The sequence below is a fragment of the Vicugna pacos genome, chromosome 18 (assembly GCF_048564905.1).
Source record: "Vicugna pacos chromosome 18, VicPac4, whole genome shotgun sequence".
In the NCBI taxonomy this organism is placed as follows: Eukaryota; Metazoa; Chordata; class Mammalia; order Artiodactyla; family Camelidae; genus Vicugna; species Vicugna pacos.
The window spans coordinates 31,816,089-31,840,000 of record NC_133004.1 but is presented as its reverse complement, the minus strand read 5'-3'; the positions used below and the strand labels follow the sequence as shown (position 1 = coordinate 31,840,000).

Genomic DNA, 23,912 nt, shown 5'->3' with positions numbered 1-23,912 from the left:
TCAACTTTGCAAATTTGGGCCATTCTTGTCTGGACCAAGCCTAAATTTGTCCCTGCCAGTTCTATCAACTGGATCACTGTCCTACAAGAAGGATGCTAAGCATTTCAGGTCTCCTTCTTGCCCCCCTTCTGTCCAACATCTGCTGAATCCTAATAAGTGCTTGTGCTCAGGGCCAAGATAAGAGCCAAATGAACTTCATCCCCTACTTTGGGTGAACTTCCAGGAAGGCTGTTGGTATAAGGTTGGAGGGAAATGCTCTGGCTTTTGATCTGCCACGGGCAGAAACTGGATTTTGAAGTATGTATAGGGGTTCACCAGATATTTATTTCCCTGCCTATATCTTCAAGCTGTGAACACGACCACGCGCCAAGGCTAACACAGATGTGTGAACTCAGTTCCCTGATAAATATTTGCTGAAATAGAAACTTCTGCTGAATAAATGCTCTCCAAACCTCTTGCACAGCCACCAGGGGGACATTTAAAAACTCCCCATCACCCCCCATGCCTAAAAACCCTCAGGTGGTTTCTCACAACCCACACAATAAAAGCTGGCCCCTGCCTACCTCTAACCTTCTTGTTACTCTCCCTCACGCTGGCTCACTCTACTCCAGCTGTACTGACCTCCTCACTATTTTTCAAAGTCACTAGCCTGTCTCCTACCTCAGGACCTTTGCACGTGCAGTGCCCGCTGCCTGGAATGCCCTTTCCTCAGCTCGCAGGCTGCCTCCTTCTCACCCAGAGAGGTCTGCCCTGACCACCCCGGCTAAAGGAGACCCTCCCTGCATGTCACTTGCTCTCTACCTGACAGTCCTGTTCTTTAGAGCATTCCTTGTTCTCAGAAAGCATCCTGCTGGCTGTTATGTGTTTACTGTTGGTCTCCCCAGCCACTCCCCACTGCAATGTGTCAGCTCCAGGACACGTGGGACCTTGTTGGTCTCGGGCTCTGCTGGGCCCCCCAGTGCCTGCAAGTGTCTGGCAAGAGCTTGATAAGTAAGTGTCTGAATAAATAAGTGAATGAAGAAACTGGTGACAACAGAATGAAAGCCAGCTGTTCTTTATCCTGAGCAGCATATTGACAAAGAATCTCTCCTTGACCAGATTCAATTCAGGCTGCTCGGAACTCTCACCTCAACTAGGTCCTGACTTTGGGGCTTCCATGCTCTGCCGTGCCTAATTTTAGCAAGAACCCTGCTAAAGCCAGTTTGGTCCGAATCCTCCATCCTCCATATCTGATGGGGACCATCATCCTCCCCCCTCCCCCAGGTGATGGCTGGTTTAGCCAGAAGCCCCTCCTCCCTGATGTTGCCTCTTAGTAATTTTCCACCCACTGACCCTCAGCCCTGCCCCTGCTCCTTAGCGATCAATACCCAATCTTCCTTGTATTCAGCCTTTAGCTCAATCCCTCTTCCCTACTGCAAAGCCCTACAGTGGTCCCTACACCTATCTTGATGGTCTTGAATCAAGTCTGCTTTACCATCCTTTAACAAGGGGCACGAATAAATTTTTTTTCTTTCACAATATACACTAATCGGGACCCGTGGATTTCGGAGTCAGGCTGCCTGTGTTTGCGTCTCAGCTCCACCATTCACTGGCTCTGTGACCTTGGGCAAATGGCATAACCTCTCTGAACCCTAGTGTCCTCATTTGTAAAATAACTGTAAGGCTCAGAAATGATCATCCACGTGAAGCGTAACAGGATGCCAGTTTCAGAAAACTCGTGTGGGAGTCTAGCCACCCTGAGGTCTCAAAACCACAGTCAGCCCTGTGCAGGCAAGAGAGTTTTGTCTTTGGGGCTGGACAAAGCTGCCCTGCTTTGACAAGTCTCGCGAGCCCCGTGTGGGTGTCTGCAAGATGGGCACGGTGATTTCCAGCTCACGGTCCTTCTTGGGCTGAAATCAAATGCTCTTGGTGAAATGGCTGAGAGAGCCCTCAGGAAGAGGCAGCTTTCGTTTTCATTGCTAACCACCTGCCAGGCACACAGTAGGTCCAACACAGTCTGTGGTCTCTGGCGGCCCTGCCCCCATCCCAGCTCTCCAGGGCTACCCTGAGGCCCGGCCACTTACCAGGTGAGGGTGAGCATGTCGGGGTGCACGGTCCATGTCTGCAGGATGCAGGTGACTGTCTGGATATAATCGGTGTAGCAGATGAGGTCTGAGCAGCCCCAGGCTGGAGGGTCAGGGAGACAGAGGCCTCGATGAGGGAACTGCAGAGCCCTCACCCCTGTCACCCACTCACCCCCTCGAGGGCTGGAGGATGAATTGTAGCAGGGGTCCCACAGCTAGGATGAATATGGTGACCCAAGGGCCATTAAGATATAGGCCTCGGGCAAGGGGGACTTTGCCACATGAGAATTTTGTTTTTGAGCCCCCAGAGTTTGAAAACTTGTTATGGAGACAGGCCTCCGCTAATGTGAACATCATAAACTCAGTGGGTCCCCCCAGCCCTCTCCCCACGAGCCCTGTGTCCAGCCCGCAGGTCAGCATCCCTCCCGGCAGGTCTCCCCCTCCAGGTGGGCGTGTCCTGAACTCCCCAGATGTCAGGCGAACAGGGACAGCCCGTGAGAGGGATTCATGAAGTCAGTGAGAGAGGGGCTGCAAGGGTCTCGAAGCCCCGACTGGGAGGAGCCGTCTGCTCACAGCGGCTGGTCCAAGACAGGACGTGGACCTCAGGGACCTGGCAGCGCTTCAAAGGAGTCAGAAACCTTCTGAAAACTGAGAAGCCTTTGACTCCTTCTGCCAAAATGTCTGTGTCATCCTACTGCCCAAACCACCACCACCACCACCGCCACAAGTGACACAGGCATGTTCCCCTCAGGCAATTTTGTTGGACAATTTAATACTTTCCCACCTCCAACATTAATTGGTTCACTTTGTTCAAAAAATAGAGGCGTCATCATAATCTACATTTTGTTGAATGTTTGGCAAAAGACATTTAAGAAGTTTTAGTTCGGTTTTGTTTTGTAAGACCAAGTAGCAGCGCTGCCATTTCCCCTCCTATTTACCAGAAATCTGTTCCCCTTTTACGTAGATTCACTTTTAGTGGCTTTTCCCTATTTTTCCTTGACTAATGAAGATCCAAGGGGCGGTAGGACTGTCTTCCTAGGGCTCCGTCTAGGTCAGAAGCTGGATTTGGAGCCCACGACACCATTGCTGGAAACATCCTTTCACCCGTGCCCACAGCCATTTTACAGATGAGAACACTGAGGCTGTGAGGCTGGACCACACCTCCTGTCTCTCTCTCGGTCTGGGCTGCTGAGACCCAGGAAAGGTCGAATCGAATCCATGCTAGTTCTACACCTCCACACACGTGGCAGACATTGCTAATCACTCATGGCTCTCTTGCTCCCTTGGGCGTGGCCTCAGCATCCTTCTCACTGCAGCTGAGTGGCCCCGGGCAGACACTCCCAAGGGATCTGAGATGTCGACACGAATACTGTTCTTGGAGGAAGCTTCCCCCGGGAGGAACACAAGGCCTGTTAGTGGGCACAGAGGGGCTAGTTCAGATACCTTGTGGAGAACACAGGATGGATTTTGGCAGGACCTAAACCCATGTGGCTGTCATCTCTGAGTTTACATCCTGGTTGTTCTCTCTCAGAGTTCCAGAACTTGGCAAGGAGCTGCCATTCCTAGGTAGGCTCGAGGCCATCAAGGGACAGAGTTTGTCCCAAACTTGGAATGAAACTGGGGAGGGGACAGCAGCCCCTGAAGTAGCGTGGAGGTGGCATCAGGAACCAGAGGGAGTAAAAAACCCAGTCACCTGGTCAGGACGCTGACCGCTGGGCAGAGACCCCAGGGTTATCACAGGGTGAGGGGGACAGTGAGAGGCATGGAAAGTGGACACGTGACTCATGACTGCTCCAGTCCCTGTTTGTAAGCTGGGGATACTGACCCCTTGGAGGGGTATTTGGATGATATCACACCGGTGCAGACCACGCTGCCTGCACCTGGCACTCTCTGCATAAAAGCAGTTAAGACCGCGGGACGGTATAGCTAAAGTGGTAGAGTGCATGCTTAGCATACAGAAGGTCCTGGGTTCAATCCCCAGTACCTCCTCTAAAACTAAGTAAGTAAACCTAATTAACTCCCGCACCAAAAACGAAAAATTTAAAAAAAAAAGGCAGTTAAGGCCACGGGAATCAGGCAGATTTGGGAACCAATCCCAGCTCGCCACTGCCCAGCTGTGTGGCCCAGGACCTCTCCCTTATCCACTCTGAGCCTCAGCTTCCTCGACTGAGAGCTGGGCGTCACTGCAGCAGGGACCTTGTGGACTGTCGGGAAAAGGGAACGAGGGTGCTCAGCGCCCAGGACACAGCAGGGGCTTGTCATTTGTGCCCCTGGTGGGTGGAGCTGCAGTGGGGGACCTCAAGTCCCTTTAGAGCCAGGACAGTGCGCTGACCACTGGTAAAGGGAAATTATAGGAACTCGTTTCTGGAAACATCTGTTTCCTGATGGAGCTATTTGAGGCTCTGGGTCTTTCGGTAAAAACCAGACAGAAATGCAGATGAGTCAGCAGAGCAGTGGCTGAGCGCGCCCCTGACCCCAGTCCGGCCCCCATTCCAGCCTGTGTGCTGTGTCTCGCCTCCTCTGGGAAAGCTTCCTGGATCTCTCAGTTCTGACTGTGCCCTCATATCTAACTCCTGGACTTTCCCAGCTCAGGTCTCTAATATCTCTCCCTCTGACTGCAACATCCTCTGGTCCTCTGGGGCTGCCGTCCAAGGCTTTCAGCTGCCTTTGTCTCCACGGCCCCGCTCCTGCCCGCTGGGGAACACCAGTGCTGGCTGTGGATCCAGTGGTTGTTGAAAAACACCTCTTACGAGATGAGGAGAAACTGAGGTTAGACCAAAGGCAGGACTTCCTCACTCTGAGGGATGGGAGCCACCCAAGGCAGAGAGCTGCAGAAAAGGATGAAGTCTCTCATTCCCGCAGCGGGAGGGCTGGGCCACATGGGACACACAGGACCCAGTTCTTGATGATGGAGCTCTCTGGTTGGATGGGTTCTGGGTAATGCAGAGGTGGCCACTGGACCCGTGTCGGCTGCAAGTGGACAGATGCCACTGACTCCGACCCTGTGGCCTTTAGCCCTGTCCTGGCTGCTCCCCACCTGTGGACCATGAAGTAGTCACTTACCTCCCTGGAGCATCAGCAGGAGGAAAGGGGCAGCCCAGCCACACAGCATGCTGCTTCCTGGAGCCTGGAAGAGACACACAGCGAGAGTGTGGGCCCGGGCCTGGGGACCAAGGAACCCTGGAGAGCCTCCCTCGGGCCCCTATCCCTCCTTTGGAAGATTTGCCTCAGATTCTGCGATTTGTCTCTGAAAAGCAAGAGTGTCAGGAGCCCATGGGTGTCCCCACAGATTCCTGTCCCTTAGAAGTGGCTGATTCGCCCCTCCGATCCCTCTGCACTTCTCCCACCTTCTCCCTGTGCTCCCTGCACAGCCCCAGATGAGAAGGGAGCTCAAAAGGGGAGAAGCTTGCTGCTCCTCCACCCCTGCTAAGCCTGCTGCTGTAGCGTGATGTGTGCACATTTATTCATCTGGACAAGAAAGAAGATGGGGGGTTGGGGAGGGGTGGTTTGGAAAATGGTATTTGACAAGAAGCCAGCTTGAGTGCCCCATCCCCCAAAACCCCCAGGTCGAGGTTTCCCCAATGAATTCGCTTCCTACTAAATAACAAATCCAAGATTAGCCCACAAAGGAAACCTCAGGTGAATACCTAAGATGAACTTAGCCTGATCACACGAAGACGACCTGGACTCTGATCTGCGTGAGGTGGAGAAGAGACCTCTCTGGAGAACAGAGCCAGCCTATCCAGGAAGAGCAGACTCCAGTGCCCTGGGCAGAGGGACAACCAGCAGGCTGGCCCCCAGCTCTCTGCCTGCTTGAGGAGGTACCAGCCAGAGGCTGGTGGGTCCTGGAGCCTTACCCAGACCGACCCCCATGACAGGGGTGTAGCTGGAACTGAAGCGTAGAGGGCTGACCCATGTGGGGACCAAGTCACACGCGTGACTCCTTTCAGACACCATCCCTGAGCTCGCGTTCCCCAGATCCTATTCTGGCCCCCTCGAGAGCTCCCTCTGAGCTCCCTAACAGGTCACCAAGCAAGAAGCGGTGAGGGGCACAGAGACGTTCAGCTGTGTGGCTCTGGGCTCATCACTCCCCCTCTCTGAGCCTCGTAAGTAAAGATGGTAAAGCCTGCCTCCAGGATTCTTGCGAGAATTCAGGAAGCCATGTGCAGAATCGCTGGGCCCCCCGCAGGGCCCCTGACGCACACACACAGCTGCAATGCATACAGAACTCAGAGCACCAGAAATGGAGGACCCCTAGTAAGATCAAGCTAAGAGGTCTCAAAATGTCTCATTTTCAAAGAATTGGCACATCATGTGCACTATTATTTATTTAATGTATTCTCCCCTAAGTGAACGTACTTAGACATTTAACTCCAACCTCATCTAAGTCATAGTGTCCATAGTTGTGTTTTTTACCCCCACACATGTTAAAAGGAATAACATCACTATTAAAATAAAATAATGTTGGAGCAAATACCATTTAAATCTGCCTTAAGAAACACAACATTGTAAATCAAGTATATTTCAATTAAAAAATATATATATATATAAAAGAAACAGGCTTTAAAGGATCTTGAAACTTTTTAAATGAATCATTATATGGAAAACAAAATAAAACAGTATCTGCTTTAAGGACCACTGACCTTGCCTGACTCCCCACCCTGGAGGAGCCCCCTTCTCATACTTGGAGCATCCAACCTCCAGTTACAGGAGGTGGAGTCCATGTCTGCCCCTCACTGGCGTGTCCACATCCGTGACTCCAGCCTCAGCACAAGGCCTGGCACAGCTCTGTCCATGTCACTCCCAGGTGCTCTATCAAGCGACCACAGGATAAAGCACAATTTCCTTTGCCCAGATTCAAGGCTCCACATGCCTCCAGATTCCTCAGCACAAATGACACACAGGCCCCTGGGGATGGCAGGGATGTATCTACTGCTTCTGTCTGCCTGGCATCTCTTCCCCTCTAATGAACAACTCTTCAAACTGGAGCTGACCTGACCTGAACCTTTCTCCATAGGGTGAGCACTTGACCCAGGCCTGGCCAGTAAAGCACCCCACCAGCCTGGCCAAGTGAATGGATTAGGGATGGAAACCAACCCAGACAAGGCCAAGGAGAACAGTCTGGGAATTTTTCCTAGAACTCTAGTAAAAAGGTACTCTTTGGAGTGTCTGCTGGAAGCTGGTAGCCATCATTGTCACTTCTTAGAAAGATGAAAATGATGTCAATCCTGAGAAATACAGATCCAGAGTGCACATGGCAGCTGGATCCAGCTGTACCTGATGTCCACACCTGGGTTTTTCATTTACATAAGCAAAAAACCCACCTATTTTGTTGAATTTTGTTTCTGTGGCTTGCCACCAAAGATGTCTGATACAGTGGAGTAGAGCAAAGAGCCAGAATTTGAAGCCAGAGCATCATGGAGCAAAAAATAGCTCTTCTAAAGAAGAGCCTTTCTACTCTCTGACCTCAGTTATCATCTCTAAATTGAGGACAAGAATGCCCACAGCACCTGGCAGTTAAGAGTCAGTGGGAAAGCAGATGTGTCAGTGACTGTGAACCGTAAAGAGCTGTGCAAGGGGCTGGATTCTTGCTCTACTGGCTAGCTGCTCCGAATTACTCAGCACCCCAGGCCCCACCATGCCTCCCTGCCTTCGCACAAGGCAAGTTCTTGCTCTGCATCTTCTCCTTGAACACCTTCCCCCACCTGATCTCTCTAAACTCAGTCTTCATGGCCCACCTGCTCTACCCCTGCATCCATGAAGCCGTGTCAGAATGTTCCAGAACTCCTGCCACTTACCACCCTCCAGGTTTTTACTGGTGCTATTATCTACTTGCTATTTATCTTTACCTTGCCTCCCATTGTTTTGCTCCAATAAACATGTCTCAAAAGAAAATATAATGTCACTACCATCAACAGGGAACTGGTATGAAACAGGGAGGCAGTGTGCACCACAGTGGTTCAGACACAGACTTGGGGCCGGCCTGCCTCAGTTCAAATCCCTGCACTGCTGTTTACAGGCTGTGTGACCTTGGGAAGTTTACTTAACCTTTCTGGGTCTCAAGAGTCCTCATTCTGTAAAATGGAGATAATAATAACCGTTCCTACCTCATAGGGTCCTTGGGAGAATTAGTCAGTATCTGTAAAGCATTTGGAACAGTGCCTGGAATATAGCAGATGCGATATCAGTGTCTCTTAAAGCAATGAACTTACCATAAAACCAAATACAATGAAATGTAAAAACTAAATACAAGGAAAGCAAAAGACAATCATTAAATTTTTGCGAGATACTATTCCCTGCTTAAGACTCTTAGAAGTTGGAGATCTAGTTTGCCTTTGTTTAAAAGGGGAGATTAAAGAGTCTCACAGAGGTGTTTAAGCCTTACTGGCACCAAACTGAGATTCTCGCCCCCTGCATCATCCGAGGATTGAAAGAAATTTGAAAAGGGTCTAACTCTCGCTAGGGAGTCCAGGGATATTGAACATCATCTAAAATAAGCCATTTGATTCTGGGAAACATCAGTCTTGAATGACAGAGCCTTCTCCTCCTGTTCCCACAGCACCAAGTAGGAACACCTCCCCGTCCCGCTGCCCTCCCTGCACTGAATCCATCCCTTTCTGGGACTTCACACTCAGCTGACTCCCAAGGGGAACAGAAACTTACTGCCCAGAGGCACCCAGACCACCAGATGTGCTTCCTGAGCGAAGGCCAGAGGTTGCCCTGAGAACCTCCCTGCTCAGGTTGCTCCCGCAGCAGCACCTCATCTCTGCAGCCTCCTACCAAGGAGCGAAGAGTACCTGGTATGGAGTCTGCCAGGTGCCAGCTGTGTGCCCTGGGGCAAGTTCCTGACCTCTCTGATTCTCGGTTTTCTCATCTGAGAAACAGGGGTCATGACTATTGTCAGCACAAAATGCATCACTGTATGGGAAGCACTCCGGTACAATCCTGGATGGGATGGAGCCCTGGAGAGGTGCTTACCCACCAGGCTTTGGTGCCAAGAAATGAATTCTGAGGTTGTGGTCATTTGGACTAAAAGCTGGCCGAATTTCATGAGATTCTGGGGAAGTAGAGAAGATTGGTGGTAGGAAATCAGATGGAAGCAGGGGCTATGGAGAATACAAAGTGTTTAACTTCAGTCAATAGAGAAATGCAAATTAAAACCACAACTCCATGCTATTTTAATTTTATCAGATTAGCAAAAACTAAACATCTGACAACATCGCATGGGGCTGAGGCCATGGCAACTACTAATGGGAACTCTCATCCACAGCCAGTGGAAATGTAAATTAATCCAACTGGTCTGGAAAAGAGTCTGGCCTGGTCTAATGAGTGAACAAGCATTTGCCTTAAACACCAGCGATTTCACTGCTCGGCAGACTACTAATGACGCTCTGGCACACGAGTCCGAGAAGCATAGGCAGAAATGTTTATAGCAGCGTTGATTTTAATGAAAAACTGGAAACAACCTAAATATCCATCAGCAAGAGAACGGAAAAATAAATTGCGGTGTAATCACTCAATGTGAAAATGAATCATAGCTTCACACAACAAAGCAAGTGGCTCTTACAAACAAACAGTGGAGCAAAAGAAAAGCAAGTCAGAAAAGAAAACAGGCGTCGTAACACCGAGTCACACTTAGCAACCTGTAAAGCAACTCTAGATTTTGTTTGGGTGAATATATGTGTGTCCTGAATATGTAGAGAAATCCAAGGGTGTGAGAAATACCAAACTCTGAATAATGTAGCCAAGGCGGGCAGATGTGATAAGAAGGGGGTCTTCAGGGTCTCAACAGTTCGATAAAACTGAGTGAAGCTACCATGGGTGTTACTTATATTTTTCTTTATACCTTTTTGTATGTCTGAACTATTTCACAACATTTTAAATGCAAGTGAATCTTAAGTCTATAAAATAAAATACAAAAGGGGGACTTTCACTTCTGGCTATGATGGAGTAGCTGGTATCCTGCTAACCCTCTTACTGAGAACAACTACTAAGGAGGAGGAAAAAAAAACATTAGAAAGCACGAGAAAGCTGTCAAGTTAGATACTATTTGAGAGGCCAGGGTGTCAGAGAGAAAGAAAATGTGTTGAAATTCTGCATGCAATTTCCCTTCAAGTAATTTGCCAAGTCATTGCAAATGAGTTATGTTTCAAGAAACCTAAAAGAAAGCATCTGGTAACAGGCTGAAACCTAAGAAGAGATTTTTGTCAGTTTCACAATAGTCAGGAAAAAACTGGAGTTTAAAGCCTGGCCAGAAAAAAATGGGTCCTGGTACATACCCAGTTATTCAGGAAAGGCTATGCCTTGGGAATAAGAAAAAATTAGAAATAGTTCAGCCTTCACTGCATCAGAATGATCTGCCTATATGCTATATGTTTGCTTATACGTTGCATCTAAAGCCTCTATATTTTTCATACACAATGTTCAGCATTCGGTTAAATTAACAAGACAAGCCAGGAAAACAGTGCCAAATGACCAAATGCCAAGAGTCAAAAAACAAACCCAGAAACAGACCCATAAGTGATTCAGAAAATGGCCTTATCAGACAGGACTTAGAATACTTGATTAGTCTGTTCAAGACTCCACCAGAAATACAGAATCTATTTAAAAGTAGAAACTCTAGAGTTGAAAAATACAATATTTGAAATCTATAAGTACTTAATAGATTAATTTAACTATAGATTAGAAATTCAGAAAAGGGGATTGGTAAACTGGAAGATTGGTAGAAAATTATCAAATTGAAGCATGCAGAGAAAAATGTTTAAAATACAGAGACAAATACAAAAGAGACATATGAGACACTGTGGAAAGGTCTAACACACATGTATTTGGAGTTAAGAAAAGAGGAGAGAGAACAACTCAGAATCAATAATAGAAATACTGCTTAAAAGTTTTTTAAAACTATCATTGGAACAGATTCAAGAAGTCTACAGCCACACCTCACCTGACCCCCAAAAAAACAAATACAAAGAAAATCACATCGAGGCACATTCTAGAAAAACTATTTTAAAAATTAAAGACAAAAATATACTTAAAAGCCAACTTTGAATGTTATTTCCAGCAAAAATATCCATCAGAAAAAGAAAGCAAGCTCAATATGATAAAAGAATTTACTAAAATCCCACAGTTGACATCACACTTAATGGCGAAAAACTTGAAGCTTTCCCTCTAATGATCAGAAACAAGACAAGGATGTCCACTCTCACTGTACTGAAGGTTCTAGCCAAAGCAGTTAGGCAAGAAAAAGAAATAAATGATATCCAGATTGGAAAGAAAGAAGTAAAGCATTTCTGTTTGCAGATGATATGATCTTGTATATACAATATCCTAAAGAATCCAAACCAAGAAAATAGAATGAAACAAAGCAAACAAACAACCAAATGAAAACTATTAGGACTAATTAGCAAGACTGCAGGCTACAAGATCAATATACAAATTCAATTGAATATTAATATACTAGGATGAACAACCAAACAAAAAGTATTAGGATTAAATTTAGCAAGATTGCAGGATACAAGATCAATGTACAAAGTCAACTGTATTTTATTTTATTTATTTATTTTTTAAATAATTTCTCACCTTTTTTTAAATATACTTTTTATTTTTGTGTTATTTAATTATTTTGGTGGCAGGCGGGATTAGGTTTATTTTATTTTTGGAGGAAGTATTAGGGATTGAACCCAGGACTGCTTGCATGCTAAGCATGCGCTCGACCACGTAAGCTATACCCCGCCCCCAAAATCAACTGTATTTTAGTATACCAGGGATGAACAAAATGAACTGTAAAAAGTAAACTCATTTATAATAATATCAGAAAGAATAAAACAGGAATTTAACAAAAGGAGTGCTAGATTGGTACAGTAAAAACTATAAAACATTGTTGAAATAATAATAGAAGAGCTAAATAAATGGAAGGCTATCCCCCGTTCATGAATTGGAAGGCTTAATATTGTCAAGATAACTCCCCAAAATGGTATACAGATTTAAAATAATCCCTATCAAAATCCCAGCTGGCTCTTTTACAGAAATTGACAAGTTGATCCTAAAATTCGCATCGAGATGTAAGTGGCCAGAAGAAACAAAATAATCCTGAAAAAGAAGAACAAAGTTAGAAGACTTAGACTTCTCAGTTGCAAAACTTATTACAAAGCTACATTAATCTACACAGTGTGGTACTGGCTTATATATAGACATATAGATCAATGGAATCAAATTGAGAGTGCAAGAAGAAGGTCATATATTTATGTTCAATTGATGTTTGACAAGAGTGCCAAGACAATTCACTGGTGGAAAAGAATAGTCTTTAAAATAAATGGTACTGGGACAACTGGATATCCACATGCAACAGAACGAAATTGGACTTCTATCTCACACCATATATAAAAATCAACTCATTATGGATCAAAGACCTAGTATGAAGAGGTAGAACTATTAAACTCTTAAAATAAAATACAGGTGTAAATCTTTGGAACCTTGTATTAGATAATAGTTTCTTAGATGGGACACCAAAAGCACAGCAACCAAAGAAAATAGAAACACTGAACTATTTCAAATTTTAAAATTTGGTGCTTCAAAAGACACTACCAAGAAAAAGTGAAAAGACAATATATAGAATGGGAAAAATATTTGCAAACCATATATTTGTTAGAGGTCTACTGTTCACCATATATAAAGAACCCTTACAATTCAACATCTAAAAGACAACTCAATTTTAGAGTGTGTAAAGATTTGAATAATGACTTCTCCAAGGAGATATACTAATGACCGATAAACACATGAGAAAAAGCTCATCACCATTAGTCATTTGGGAAATGCAAATAAAGGCTACAGTGTGTTACTACTTCACACCCACTAGATGGCTATTTTTAAAAATGGAAAATAAAAAATGTAGATGAGGATATAAGGGTTGAACCCTTATACATTGCTGATGAGAGTGGTAAAATGGTACAGCCACTATGGAAACAATTTTACAGTTTCTCAAAAAGTTAATATAGTGTTATCACATTACCAAGCAATTTGACTCTTAGGTATATAATGAAAAGAACTGAAAACCAACATCCACCAATGTTCATAGCAGCATTTTTCATAAAAGCCCTAAACTGGAAGCAACCAAAATGTTCATCAATTGATGAGTGGACAAAAAAAAATGTAGGCTATCCACATAATGGAATATTATTCAGCCATAATATGAATCAAGGACTGATACATGTTACAACATGGATGAGCCTTGAAAATTTATCTAAAGTAAATAAGTCAGACACAAAAGCCACATATTGTATGATTTCATGTATATGGAATGTCCAGAATAGGCAAATCCATAGAGACAGAAAGTAGATTAGTGGCTGTCAGGGGCTGGAGCTTTGGAGGGAGGGGGACTGGAGAGTGATAGCTAATAGGCATAGGATTTTTTTTTTGGAGGGGGGAGTAATGAAAATGTTCTGTGGTCACATAGTATTGCTCATTACATAACTTTATGAATATATTAAAAACTGCTTAATTGTGCACTTTAAAAGAGTGAATTTTATGGTATGTGAATTAGATCTTAATTACAATTTTTTTTAGTGAAGGCAAAATAAAGATTTTTTTCAGATATCCACCCAAAAAATGCTGAGAGAATCTCACTTGCGGACTGCGTCAAAAGACACAATAAAGTGAATTCTGGGAGTAAAAGGAAAACAATCTCAGATAGGAGGCAATTTACTGTAGGAAGATATGAAGAGCAATAGAGAGTATTATAAACATAAAAAATTAGTTGCTGAAAATAATAATGTCTTATGAAGTTTAAATTATATGCAAAGTTAAAATAAATCACCATGATACCTCAAAGACAAGAAAGGGTGAATAAAGTTAAAGGTCACTGTATTGTCTGGGAAGTGATAAAAGTACTAATATAAGGTAGACTCCAAAAAAATCAAGTATGCATGTTGTAATCTCTAAGATAAGCTCTAAAAGAATTAGAAAAGAAAGTATAGCAAACTAATAGAATAATTTTTAAAACTTTACTCATCTAAAAAATGGGACAAAAGGAAAACAAATAGATGGTAGACATAACCCCAAACACATCAATACTTTATTAAATGTGTGTATATATATATATATATACACACTCACAATGGAATACTACTCAGCTATAAAAGAAAATAAAATAATGTCATTTGCAACAACATGGATGGACCTGGAGATCATCATACTAAGTGAAGTAAGCCAGAAAGAGAAAGAAAAATACCATATGATATCACTTATATATATGGAATTTAAAAAAAAGGGATATAAATGAACTTATTTACAAAACAGAGACAGACTCACAGACATTGAAAACTTATGTTTACCAGGGGGAAAAGGGGTGGGAAGGAATAAATTGGGAGTTTGGGATTTGCAGATACCAAGTATTATATATATAAAATAGATAAACAACAAGGTCCTACTATATAGCACAGGGAACTATATTCAATACCTTGTAATGGCCTATAATGAAAAAGAATATACACACACACACACACACACACACACACATATATATATTTGAATCATATACCAGAAATTAACACATTGTAAATCAACTATACTTCAATAAAAAAGGGTCCAATACCTGCATCTAATAGCACATTAAGCCACTAAAAAATGTAAATGAACTAAAAACTGGAATTAAAGACAAAACCTTGAAATGAATACTTTACATGAAAAGAAAGTAAAATTATAGTTTAATCTCTCTCATAAATATGCATACAAAAATTCTAAACAAAATATTCACAAATCAAATCTGATGATACATACAGAAGTAAATAATACATCATTATCACATGAGGTTTATTCCAAGAATACAAGGGTATGTATTATATCTGAAAACCAGTAATCTATTTTACCACATTAATGGAATAGAGAAGAAATTTTATATATGATAATTTAACATGTTCAGAAAACACATTTAATAACTTGTAACACTCATTTATAATTTTGAAACACCCTCAGGAAACCAGAAATAGAAGGAATCTTCTTAATCTGATAAGGAGCGCATGCACACACACAGACACACACACAAACACACACACACACACGCACGCACGCACGCACTATAACAGTTAACATGATCCTTAATGTCAAATACTGAACACTTCATCCTTGAGGGCAGGAAAAAGACAAGCACGTCTTTTACGAGAGGTCCTAGTCAATGCCATAAGGCAAGAAAAATAAATAAATGTATAAATAGAAAGCTATAAGGATTAGAAAGCTATAAGGATTGGAATGATGTAAGACTGAATACCTAGAAAAGTCCAGATTTTTGACAGATAAACATTAGACAGTAAATGTTAAACAAAGGCACTGAATATGAGACTATCAATATAATAAAATGTATTTCTAAAGATCAACAAAGTTGACAAATCTTTAGCTAAACTAAGAAAAAAGAAGATTCAAATAACTAAAATCAGAAAAGAAAGATGAGACATTACAACTGATGCCACCGAAGTAAAACGGATTACAAGACACAGCTACGAATAACTATACACCAACAAACTCGATAATGTAGAAGAAATGGATAAATTCCTAGAAACATACAACCTACCAAGACTGAATTACGAAGAAAGAGAAAACATATAACTAGGTTGCAAAAGCAACAAAAGCAAAGATAGAAAAGTAAAATTACATCATACTAAACAGCATCCTTCGAGTTGAAGGAAACCATCAACAAAATGAAAAGGCAACCTACTGAGTGGGAGGAAATATTTGCAAATCATATATTTGATAAGGGACTAATACACAAAATACATAAAGAAGTCACACAATCTAACTGTAAAACGAGCAGAAGATCTAAATAGAGATTTTTCCAAGGAGAACATACAGATGGCCAACAGGTATATGAAAAGTGCTCAACATCATTAATCATCATGGAATTGCAAATCAAAATCACAATGAGATTTCACCTCACACATATCAGAATAGCTATTATCAAAAGACAAGAGATAACAAATGTTGGTGAGGATATGAAGAAAAGTGAACACTTGTGCACTGTTGGTTGGAATGTATTTGGTACAGCCACTATGGAAAACAGTATGGAGGTTCCTCAAAAAATTAAAAATAGAACTACCATATGATCCAGTAATTCCACTTCTGGGTATTTACTTGATGGAAATGAAATCACTGTCTTGAAAAGATATCTGCATTGCCATGATCATTACAGCATTATTTACAATAACCAAGACATGGAAATAACCTAAGTGTCCTTTAATAGATGAATGGATGAAGATGACGTGGAGTATATATACAGCAGAATAATATTCATCCATAAAACATAAAGAACTCTTGCCATTTGTGACAACATGGATAGACTTCAAGAGTATTATGCTAAGTGAAATAAGTCAGACAGAGAATGACAAACACTGTGTGATCTCTCGTATAAGAGGAATCTAAAAAAATATTAAGTTCCTGGATACAGAGAACTGGTTGATGGTTGCCAGAAGAAGTGTGGGAGTGGGAGGACTATGTGAAGGGGGTCAAGAGGCAAAAAGAAAAAAATATATGGTGCATTACTGAGCAAAAACAACAACAAAAAGGAAGCAAAAACTATTTTTTTAATGTATGTGCTTGCAATGCATAAGCCCTGAGGGTCTTGCTCAGAGTAGTTAAATTTCATGAACAGACTATTACTCCATAAATTATAATGTTACACCAACACTGAATATTGCATTTTTCCTAGCTTTGTCTATGTCTTTTTGTTCAAGAAGTATGTCAAAAATATCCAAACACATGCTTTCAGCAATTTTATAAAGACAGTAATGTCGTAGAAACTAAAATACGCTGACACTTGAATACACTGCATCTTCTTTAATGATAATAACACAGTTTTTAAAAATACTCACTTGGAACTTTATATCACCATCTTTGAAACTAGGGAGAATTCAAAGTCATAAAATAAACTATCAATTATAGAGAAGAAATTAATTTTAAATAGCAATGTATGACTCTGGTTTAAAAAAAATAGAAATGTTATATTAAGGAACTTTGTAGAAATCAACTGACATGTGATTCAATGACAACATTCAAATGCTAATTTTGACCTTGAAACTTTGTTTCATTTTAAGAAATTATAAGCCACACTGCAAAATTTATGTACTATTTTCCTTATTAAAATTTTTTTTTAAGTATAGAAAAGTAGAATGTATGGTAAAAAATCATGCTTCTTATGTCCTGGTATCTTCCCAGATTGCTTATCAAGAGGAAAATAAATACTTGCACAATTATCTTATGCATAAGTCTAAAATCTGTAAAAATATGCACCAGGCAATAACTGATTAATATACTGAGGTGTCCGATAAATTGCCAAAAGTTGATGGAGATATCTTGGTTGATGGAGTATATTATCTTAATTAAATTGGGATATTTCTTATTGGTCTCAGTATAAAAGGGACAATAGGTCATCTTATGATCCTATTTTTTCCTCCAGTGGAAGTATCTTTTGAATTTAGAAAATTTTTCAATTATAAAAGACACTAACAAAAAGGGAAATTGAGGAAAAAAAAAGAGAATAGAAAAGAAACGGAAATGGGAGATTATATCTATATATAGTTTTTTATATAATTATATATTGTATTTTTATATAGTTAAATATAATATGTAAAATTATGTATATAATGATATGTTTTATATATATATATATATACATATATATATATATGTGTGTGTGTGTGTGTGTCCAAGATAAAGAGCTCCTACAAAACAATTATAAAAACACAGAATTCAATATTTTTTTAAATGGACAAAATCTTAAGCAGACACGTCACAAAAGACATCCAAATGGCCAACAAGCATATTAAAAGGTGCTCAAAATCATTACTTGTCAAAGAAATGCAAATTCATATCCCAACATGACAGCACTTCTCATACTCATCAACCCAGACTGGCTAAAGTGGAAAACGCTGACAATTCCAGTGCTAAAAAAGGAGACGAAGGAATCAGAACCCACAATTCCTGCTCAGTTTTCTGGCAGGAGTGTGAGTTGGAGCAACCCCTGGGGAAAACTTTTGCTGAACAGGAGGCCCAACAATTCCACCTGCAGGTTAAGCACCGAAGAACAGTGCGTTCCCATGTATGCAAGCAGACACACGTGTGCCGGGGCGCTCACCGCAGCGTTATTTACAAACTCCCCAAACTGGAACGAACCCAAGTTCTTGGTTTTCCTGTATCTCCTTTCCTACACTGATGATTCAGGAATGAGATTTGTTCAACTCACGCCAGTCATCCTCTCCGATGTGACCCAGGTGGGGATTGGGGCTTGAAAGTGAAAGGTGAGGGGTGTGGTAAAAGTACAATGGCCCGTTTCCCACGAGGACCAAGAGAGTGAAGAGGGACTCCCCAGAAATGCCAGAAACAAAAGCCCACAGGTCACTAGAAGGGGAAGTGTCAAGACTGAGGGACTTCCCAAGAGGGAACACAGAAGAAAGGACTCCTAGTTTATCCCTGGTCTCCAAGGACTTCTGCCCACCTGCTCTCCTCCTGGCCTCCTCCCTGACCTCCCTGCCTCCAGCTGTGGCCCCTCCAACTCTCTTTCTGTGGCTCCCCATTGCCTATCAGAGAAAACCCCCAATTCCTTAGCCCTGCATTCAAAACATGTCCGGATCTGCTCCCCGACATTCCCTCTGCCCCCTAGTCTTCACCCTGGAGTCCAGGTGCTCTGATCCCCAACGGCGTCACAACATCCCCATTCATCTGGCTTCCACACCTTCACACGTGCAGTTTCAACCACCAGAACCTTCCACTCTCCCTGGCTGATGATCAGCCCTCCTGCTCAGCCTTCAAAATCCAGTTTAAATGTCATCTCCTTTGTAATTCTTTGACCTCTCCAAGGAAGGCATATGAGTCACTCCTTCCTCTGGGGTCCCTCCTTCCACCAGAGCACACAGCTCACAATGTTTTTTAGCAACAGTCTTGGCAATTTCTAGATGGGAACCATGTGTTTCTTGGTTACTGCTGAATGGCAGTGGCTAATCAGTGCCTGACACATAGTAGGTGCTCAAAGCACTGGTTACATGAGTGACTAAATGCAAGAAAATGCTTTCAATCATGACGGATCTTGAAGCTTACTCTCAATATTGAAATCCATGTAGACCATACACTCCAAACTTAAATCTTCCTCTTTTTGATTCCTTTCTTAAACTCAGTGCATTGAGGATCTTTACATACTTGATAAGGATAAGAGCTCCAAAGCCCCAACTTCTTTTCCCCACCTCAGGACCTTTGCACATGCCATTCTGTCTGCCTAGAACACTCCTCCCACCCTCCATGCTGCCTTGCTTTCTTATCCTCAGGTTTCAGCTACAATGTTGCCTCCTCAAGGAGGCAATCCACTCTGTCTGAAATGGGTGTCCCCTGAGGTTCTCCAGGTCACATACCCCTTTGTTTGCCTCCTTCTTGGCAATTGTAATATTAAGATTTGCTTAGTAAATGTTTCTGTTTTTGTGTTTATGACCTGTCTCCAACCTGAAGCATAAGCTCCAAAAGAGTGGGAAATTTACCTGTTTGGTTCACTAGGGCATCCCTAATGCATAGAATAGGACTCAGAATATAATAAATGCTTAACAAGTAGCTAAAGAAGAAGACTGAATGAATGTTAGAGGCTACAAATTGCTGTTTCCAGTCAAACAAGGAGCAGGCCCTGAGGCAGCCCCCAGGAGGCCTTGGTTTCTCCATCAACTTTGTCTCTGCCCCAGGAACTTCCCCCTACCCAAGTGATCATGACTGTGGTCATCAGATTAGTAGCAAATTTTCACAGAGGGACAGTGGGTTGCCCAGGGTCACACGGAGAATTCTTACCTAGGCAGGGCTCTCGGACTGGGGAAAGAAGCAGCCTGGTGGCCCTGGATCAGGAAGGAGGCTCTGCCACTCTTAGTGGGACCTCGGGCACATCTATTTTCTTCTCTGAGTCTCAGTTTCCTCATCTGTAGGCTAGGGGCAGGGGCCCTGGCCTGGCTGAAGGAGTGTGAGGCAGGCACCAGGTACACTGGAGGTTTGTGAGTAATGTGCGCTTGCCACACCTCCCTCAAGACAATTTAAGTGGGGTCTGTGAGGACCAGCAGTCTAGGGCCCTTTTGCAGGTGTCCTGACCATCCGGGGGCCCTCAGAGGGGCCTCTGCCCACACCCCGGGGAATATTCTCAGGTTGTTTCAGAAGTTCCAAGTTTACTCAGAGCTCTCATTTGAGCTGTTGTAAAAAGTCCCTTTGGCCGAGTGCCAGGGCTGGGAGTGGAGGCGGTGGCACCTGTGAGCCAGGAGGTGGGGTTGGGGCTCCTTCCAGCTCCCCTTTTCCCTGGCCCCTCAGAGCTGGGGTGCACCCCAGGGCAGGGAAGGGAGCAGTGTGTGAGGAAGGGGCTGTGATGGGGGAACGATCCCCTCCTTGAAGAATTATTTATTCCCCTGTCTTCACGGCTTTCTTCCCTCTGCTTGTAAATGACTCCCTGGGTGACCCTAGAGATGCTCACCCGGCCTGGAGCCTCAGTTCCCCTATCTGTGAAAGGGGGGAGTAGACTCATCAGAAGAACTGTCATTTATTGAAGGTTTTGTATAGGCCAGAAGCTACACCATGTGTTCTGGGTGATAACGAGACAATTATTACCAGCGATACTTAAAGTAAAACATAATAGCTTCTATTTATCGTGAGCTACTGCTAAGCTCTCTCCCCTCGTAATGGCACTGGCTCTGTGTGTGCACCACTGAAAACCCAGGACCTAGGACAGTGCTCAGTAAAAACATCTCGAATAAAACCTCAACCTGAGAGAGGCATTCTTATTTCCATATCAGAGATAAGGAAACTGAAGGTTCAGAAAAGTTAAGTGACTTACTCCAGGTCACAGAGGTACTGAGGGATGGAGCTGGGACTCAAACCCAGGTCTGGCTGTTTCCAAAGCCCCAGATCACAATTGGTAGGCTTTGGTGAGCCAGATCCAGCACCGCAGCATCCACCCCACCCCACCCCGCCCCTCCAGTCCCCCCAACCCCCGCCATCTGACAGCAGAGACCTCCCAGCTGTGTGGAGAAGCCAAGCCATCATTCTGGCCTGCCTGGGGTTCTGCAAGCACTGGCTCCCCTTGCTGGGAGGAAGGATGCCCTTTCTTCCGTCTTCTCATTCATTTATCAGGTACCAGGGAGGTACTGATGCTGTGGAGAAGCTGGTCCCTCCCAAAACTTCTGGTGGCCTGCCCTTCTCATTCCCATCTTCTCTTGAACTGGCCCTCTCCTCCAGCAAGCCCCCTCCCTCTGCCCATAAGCCCCTTTGGGCTCAATCCCCACCTCTAGGCCCATTTTCTTCCTTGTTAGGCAGGTAGGAGCCAGCACTACCTGGGGCTCAGCCTCTTATTCCCCTCACCTCTCCCAGCCCAGGGTCTTGGCTACCTCCTAACATTAAGGGCTCTTAGTTTCCTCCACTGTGGGGCTGTGAGGACCCAGACTCCCTGCCAGGTGTGGGACAGGCAGGACCAGGGCTTCTGCTGAACCCACCACAGGGAAAAGGAGATTGGGGCTCCCCCTCTGGGGTCTGCCCAGCCCCCTTGATCAGAAAGTGCCCAAGGACTACAACTCTTGGTTTTATGTTATCCTGATCAGTAGGCTGTCACCTTGAAGGTCCAAACCCAATTCTGCCTTTTATAGTCATACTTGACCTGGGGCAAGCTTCTCCCACTGAGCCTCAGTCTCCTCATCTGTAAAATGGGCTGAATGAGGCCATCAGCCTTACCTGGTGTTGTGAGGATTATGGGAGAACTTCAAGCACCTGTTACATGCTCAACGCAGGTGCCCCAGACCCCAGGGGCCTCAGAGAGGCAGGACTGTGGGTTCCCAAGCATGTCCCTGCACTTTCTACCATTCTTGGAAACTGGCTTTTCTCCTCTGTGGGCTCCAGGCTCTTCATGATGCAAATTCCCTTCCCAGGCAAGCCTCCAGACAGCAGCTTTTAGATTTTTATGCCCTCAAACCCTCACAACCAGCCCTATGGGGATGGAGTTGCCCCTGTCCCCATTTTACAGATGAGAAGACCAAGGTTCCATGAGGCTAGAAGAAGCAGAGAAACTGGCTCAAGTTCATCCAGCCATGAAGCCGCATGGCTGGATTTTGAACCTAGGTTTTCCCCACTCTACCATGTGCTTCTAAAACCCCCACACTTTCCCCTAGGGGAACACAGATGTCCTCCTAGGAGCAGCCCCTGACTTTTTAATGATCCCCACCCCTCCTGCCCTGAGTCCTCTGCATCCTAAGTTCCCCTCCAGGCATTTACTCATCCGCTTCTCTGCCAGGAGTGTGTCTGCCTGTTCCTACCTTCCCCATTTTTTCACAAGTAAAAATTCAACACATTCTTCAAGGCTCAGCCTCCCCAAGTCTCCTCACTCCCCTCTCCTCCGCACACCCAGAACCCATTCACCTCTCTAGCCATCAACCCATCCCCTGTGTTCTCCTGAGATGAGGAGACAGTCTGTGCAGGTCAGGACCAGCCTCCAAGTCACCTGCCCACCCTGCTACGTACTGGTTGAGTCACCTTGGGAAAATCACTCTACCTCTCAGAGCCTCCGTTTTCATCTGTGAAATGGGCACACCAAACCATTTTGAAGAATGTAGACAAAATAAAGGAGATAAAACACAGAACCTGGCACAAAGTCAATCCCTCCTCTCTCTCCCCCAAACCGGCCCCATCACACTCGTGCCCACCTCTGCCCTGCTCAGCTGCCCAGAACCACAGTGAATGTCACATCATGTTCGGTCTGGAACCAGCTCTCCCCACCTCCCCACCTAGGCCCTGCCTTTTGGGAGGCTGATTTCCACAAGCTCAGGGGGCCATCTCAGCCATGCCCCTGCCTCCGTGTCCCCAGGGCCTCTAGCAGACTGACAGAAAAGCACGCCAGTCCTCCTGAGCTGGGCTGAACAAGAGACTCCAGCCCAATTCTGCTGCCTCACTGACCCCAGCTGTGATGAGGGCACAGGACCCCTCCATGTCCTCCCCCTCCCCTCCCCTCCCCCACCCCAGAACATGGGCTGGAGGCAAGTTACCTGCTTTCTACTTCTCCCTCAGAAATCCATTGTGTGTGCTCAGGGCAATCCAGTGGGCTCCCACGAGTGGCAGCTCTGCTCAGCGTGGGACTGGGAAATGGGGTTCTGGGAGAATAGGCAGGGGTTTGAGGTGGGAAGCCACAACCTGCCCGGAGTCCCCCCGACCAGCAGCAGCACGGGAGCTGTCAACCAGACGGACGGCAGTTGCGTTCCCCGTCGGCAGGCTACGCAGAGGCAACGATCAGTCACATCCCAAAGAGGTCACACACTGCCAGAAGACAGAGTGTAGGCGCAGGGACCGATCCGCTGCACCAGGGATGGACAGACAACAGACAAGGGCTGCTCAGGCAGGCAGACAGAGAGAAGTCAAGCAAACAGGCAGCTGTCCAGCCAGTCAGATAGACAGGCAGGCAGGCAGGTAGGGAGGCAGGCAGGCAGGCAGGCAGCCCTGTGGCTGTCAGTCACACTAAGGGAGAAGCAAGCAGACAGTTGGACCCCGAGACCATTGGTCACTCGGCAGAGACGCCAGTAGATCTGCCAGAGGCGGTGCCTGCCATCCCTGCCCCACCGCGTGCGCAGGGTGGGGAGGAAGAGGAGGATGTGGTGAGCCGCTCCCGCAGGCCCCGCCCACAGGGCCGCGGCTCCTCCCCCGGGGAGTGAGAAAGAGGAGGCGGCCCGGCCCCACGGCAAGGCTCACTGCTCTCCAAAGGTCGCCTGCTAGGAAGGCATTTGGGGCCACCAGGGTGACGTCGGCCTCCTGCGGACGGGTGACATCGCCCCCACAGGCCTCACGGTCGACCTTTAAAGGCAGGCAGGATGGCCGGGA

The 23,912-nt window shown here is 44.9% G+C and overlaps 1 protein-coding gene across 3 annotated transcripts in view; it reads right to left on the bottom strand.

Annotated features, from left to right (window-relative positions):
• Positions 1-23,661, bottom strand: part of IL21R (interleukin 21 receptor) — a 32,344-nt gene extending 8,683 nt beyond the window's left edge. The window contains exons 1-4 of one of the 3 annotated variants that reach the window (XM_072942820.1): positions 23,590-23,661; positions 23,087-23,191; positions 5,127-5,190; positions 2,064-2,166 (exon numbers count right to left, since the gene is read on the bottom strand). In XM_072942820.1, the coding sequence (XP_072798921.1) occupies positions 2,064-2,166; positions 5,127-5,175 (152 nt within the window). In that variant the 5' untranslated portion in view covers positions 5,176-5,190; positions 23,087-23,191; positions 23,590-23,661. Of the gene's footprint in view, positions 1-2,063; positions 2,167-5,126; positions 5,191-8,170; positions 8,229-23,086 lie in introns of those variants that run through there. The other 2 variants (XM_006201226.4, XM_072942821.1) reach the window with 2 other exon arrangements.
• Between the last annotated feature and the right edge of the window lie 251 nt (positions 23,662-23,912).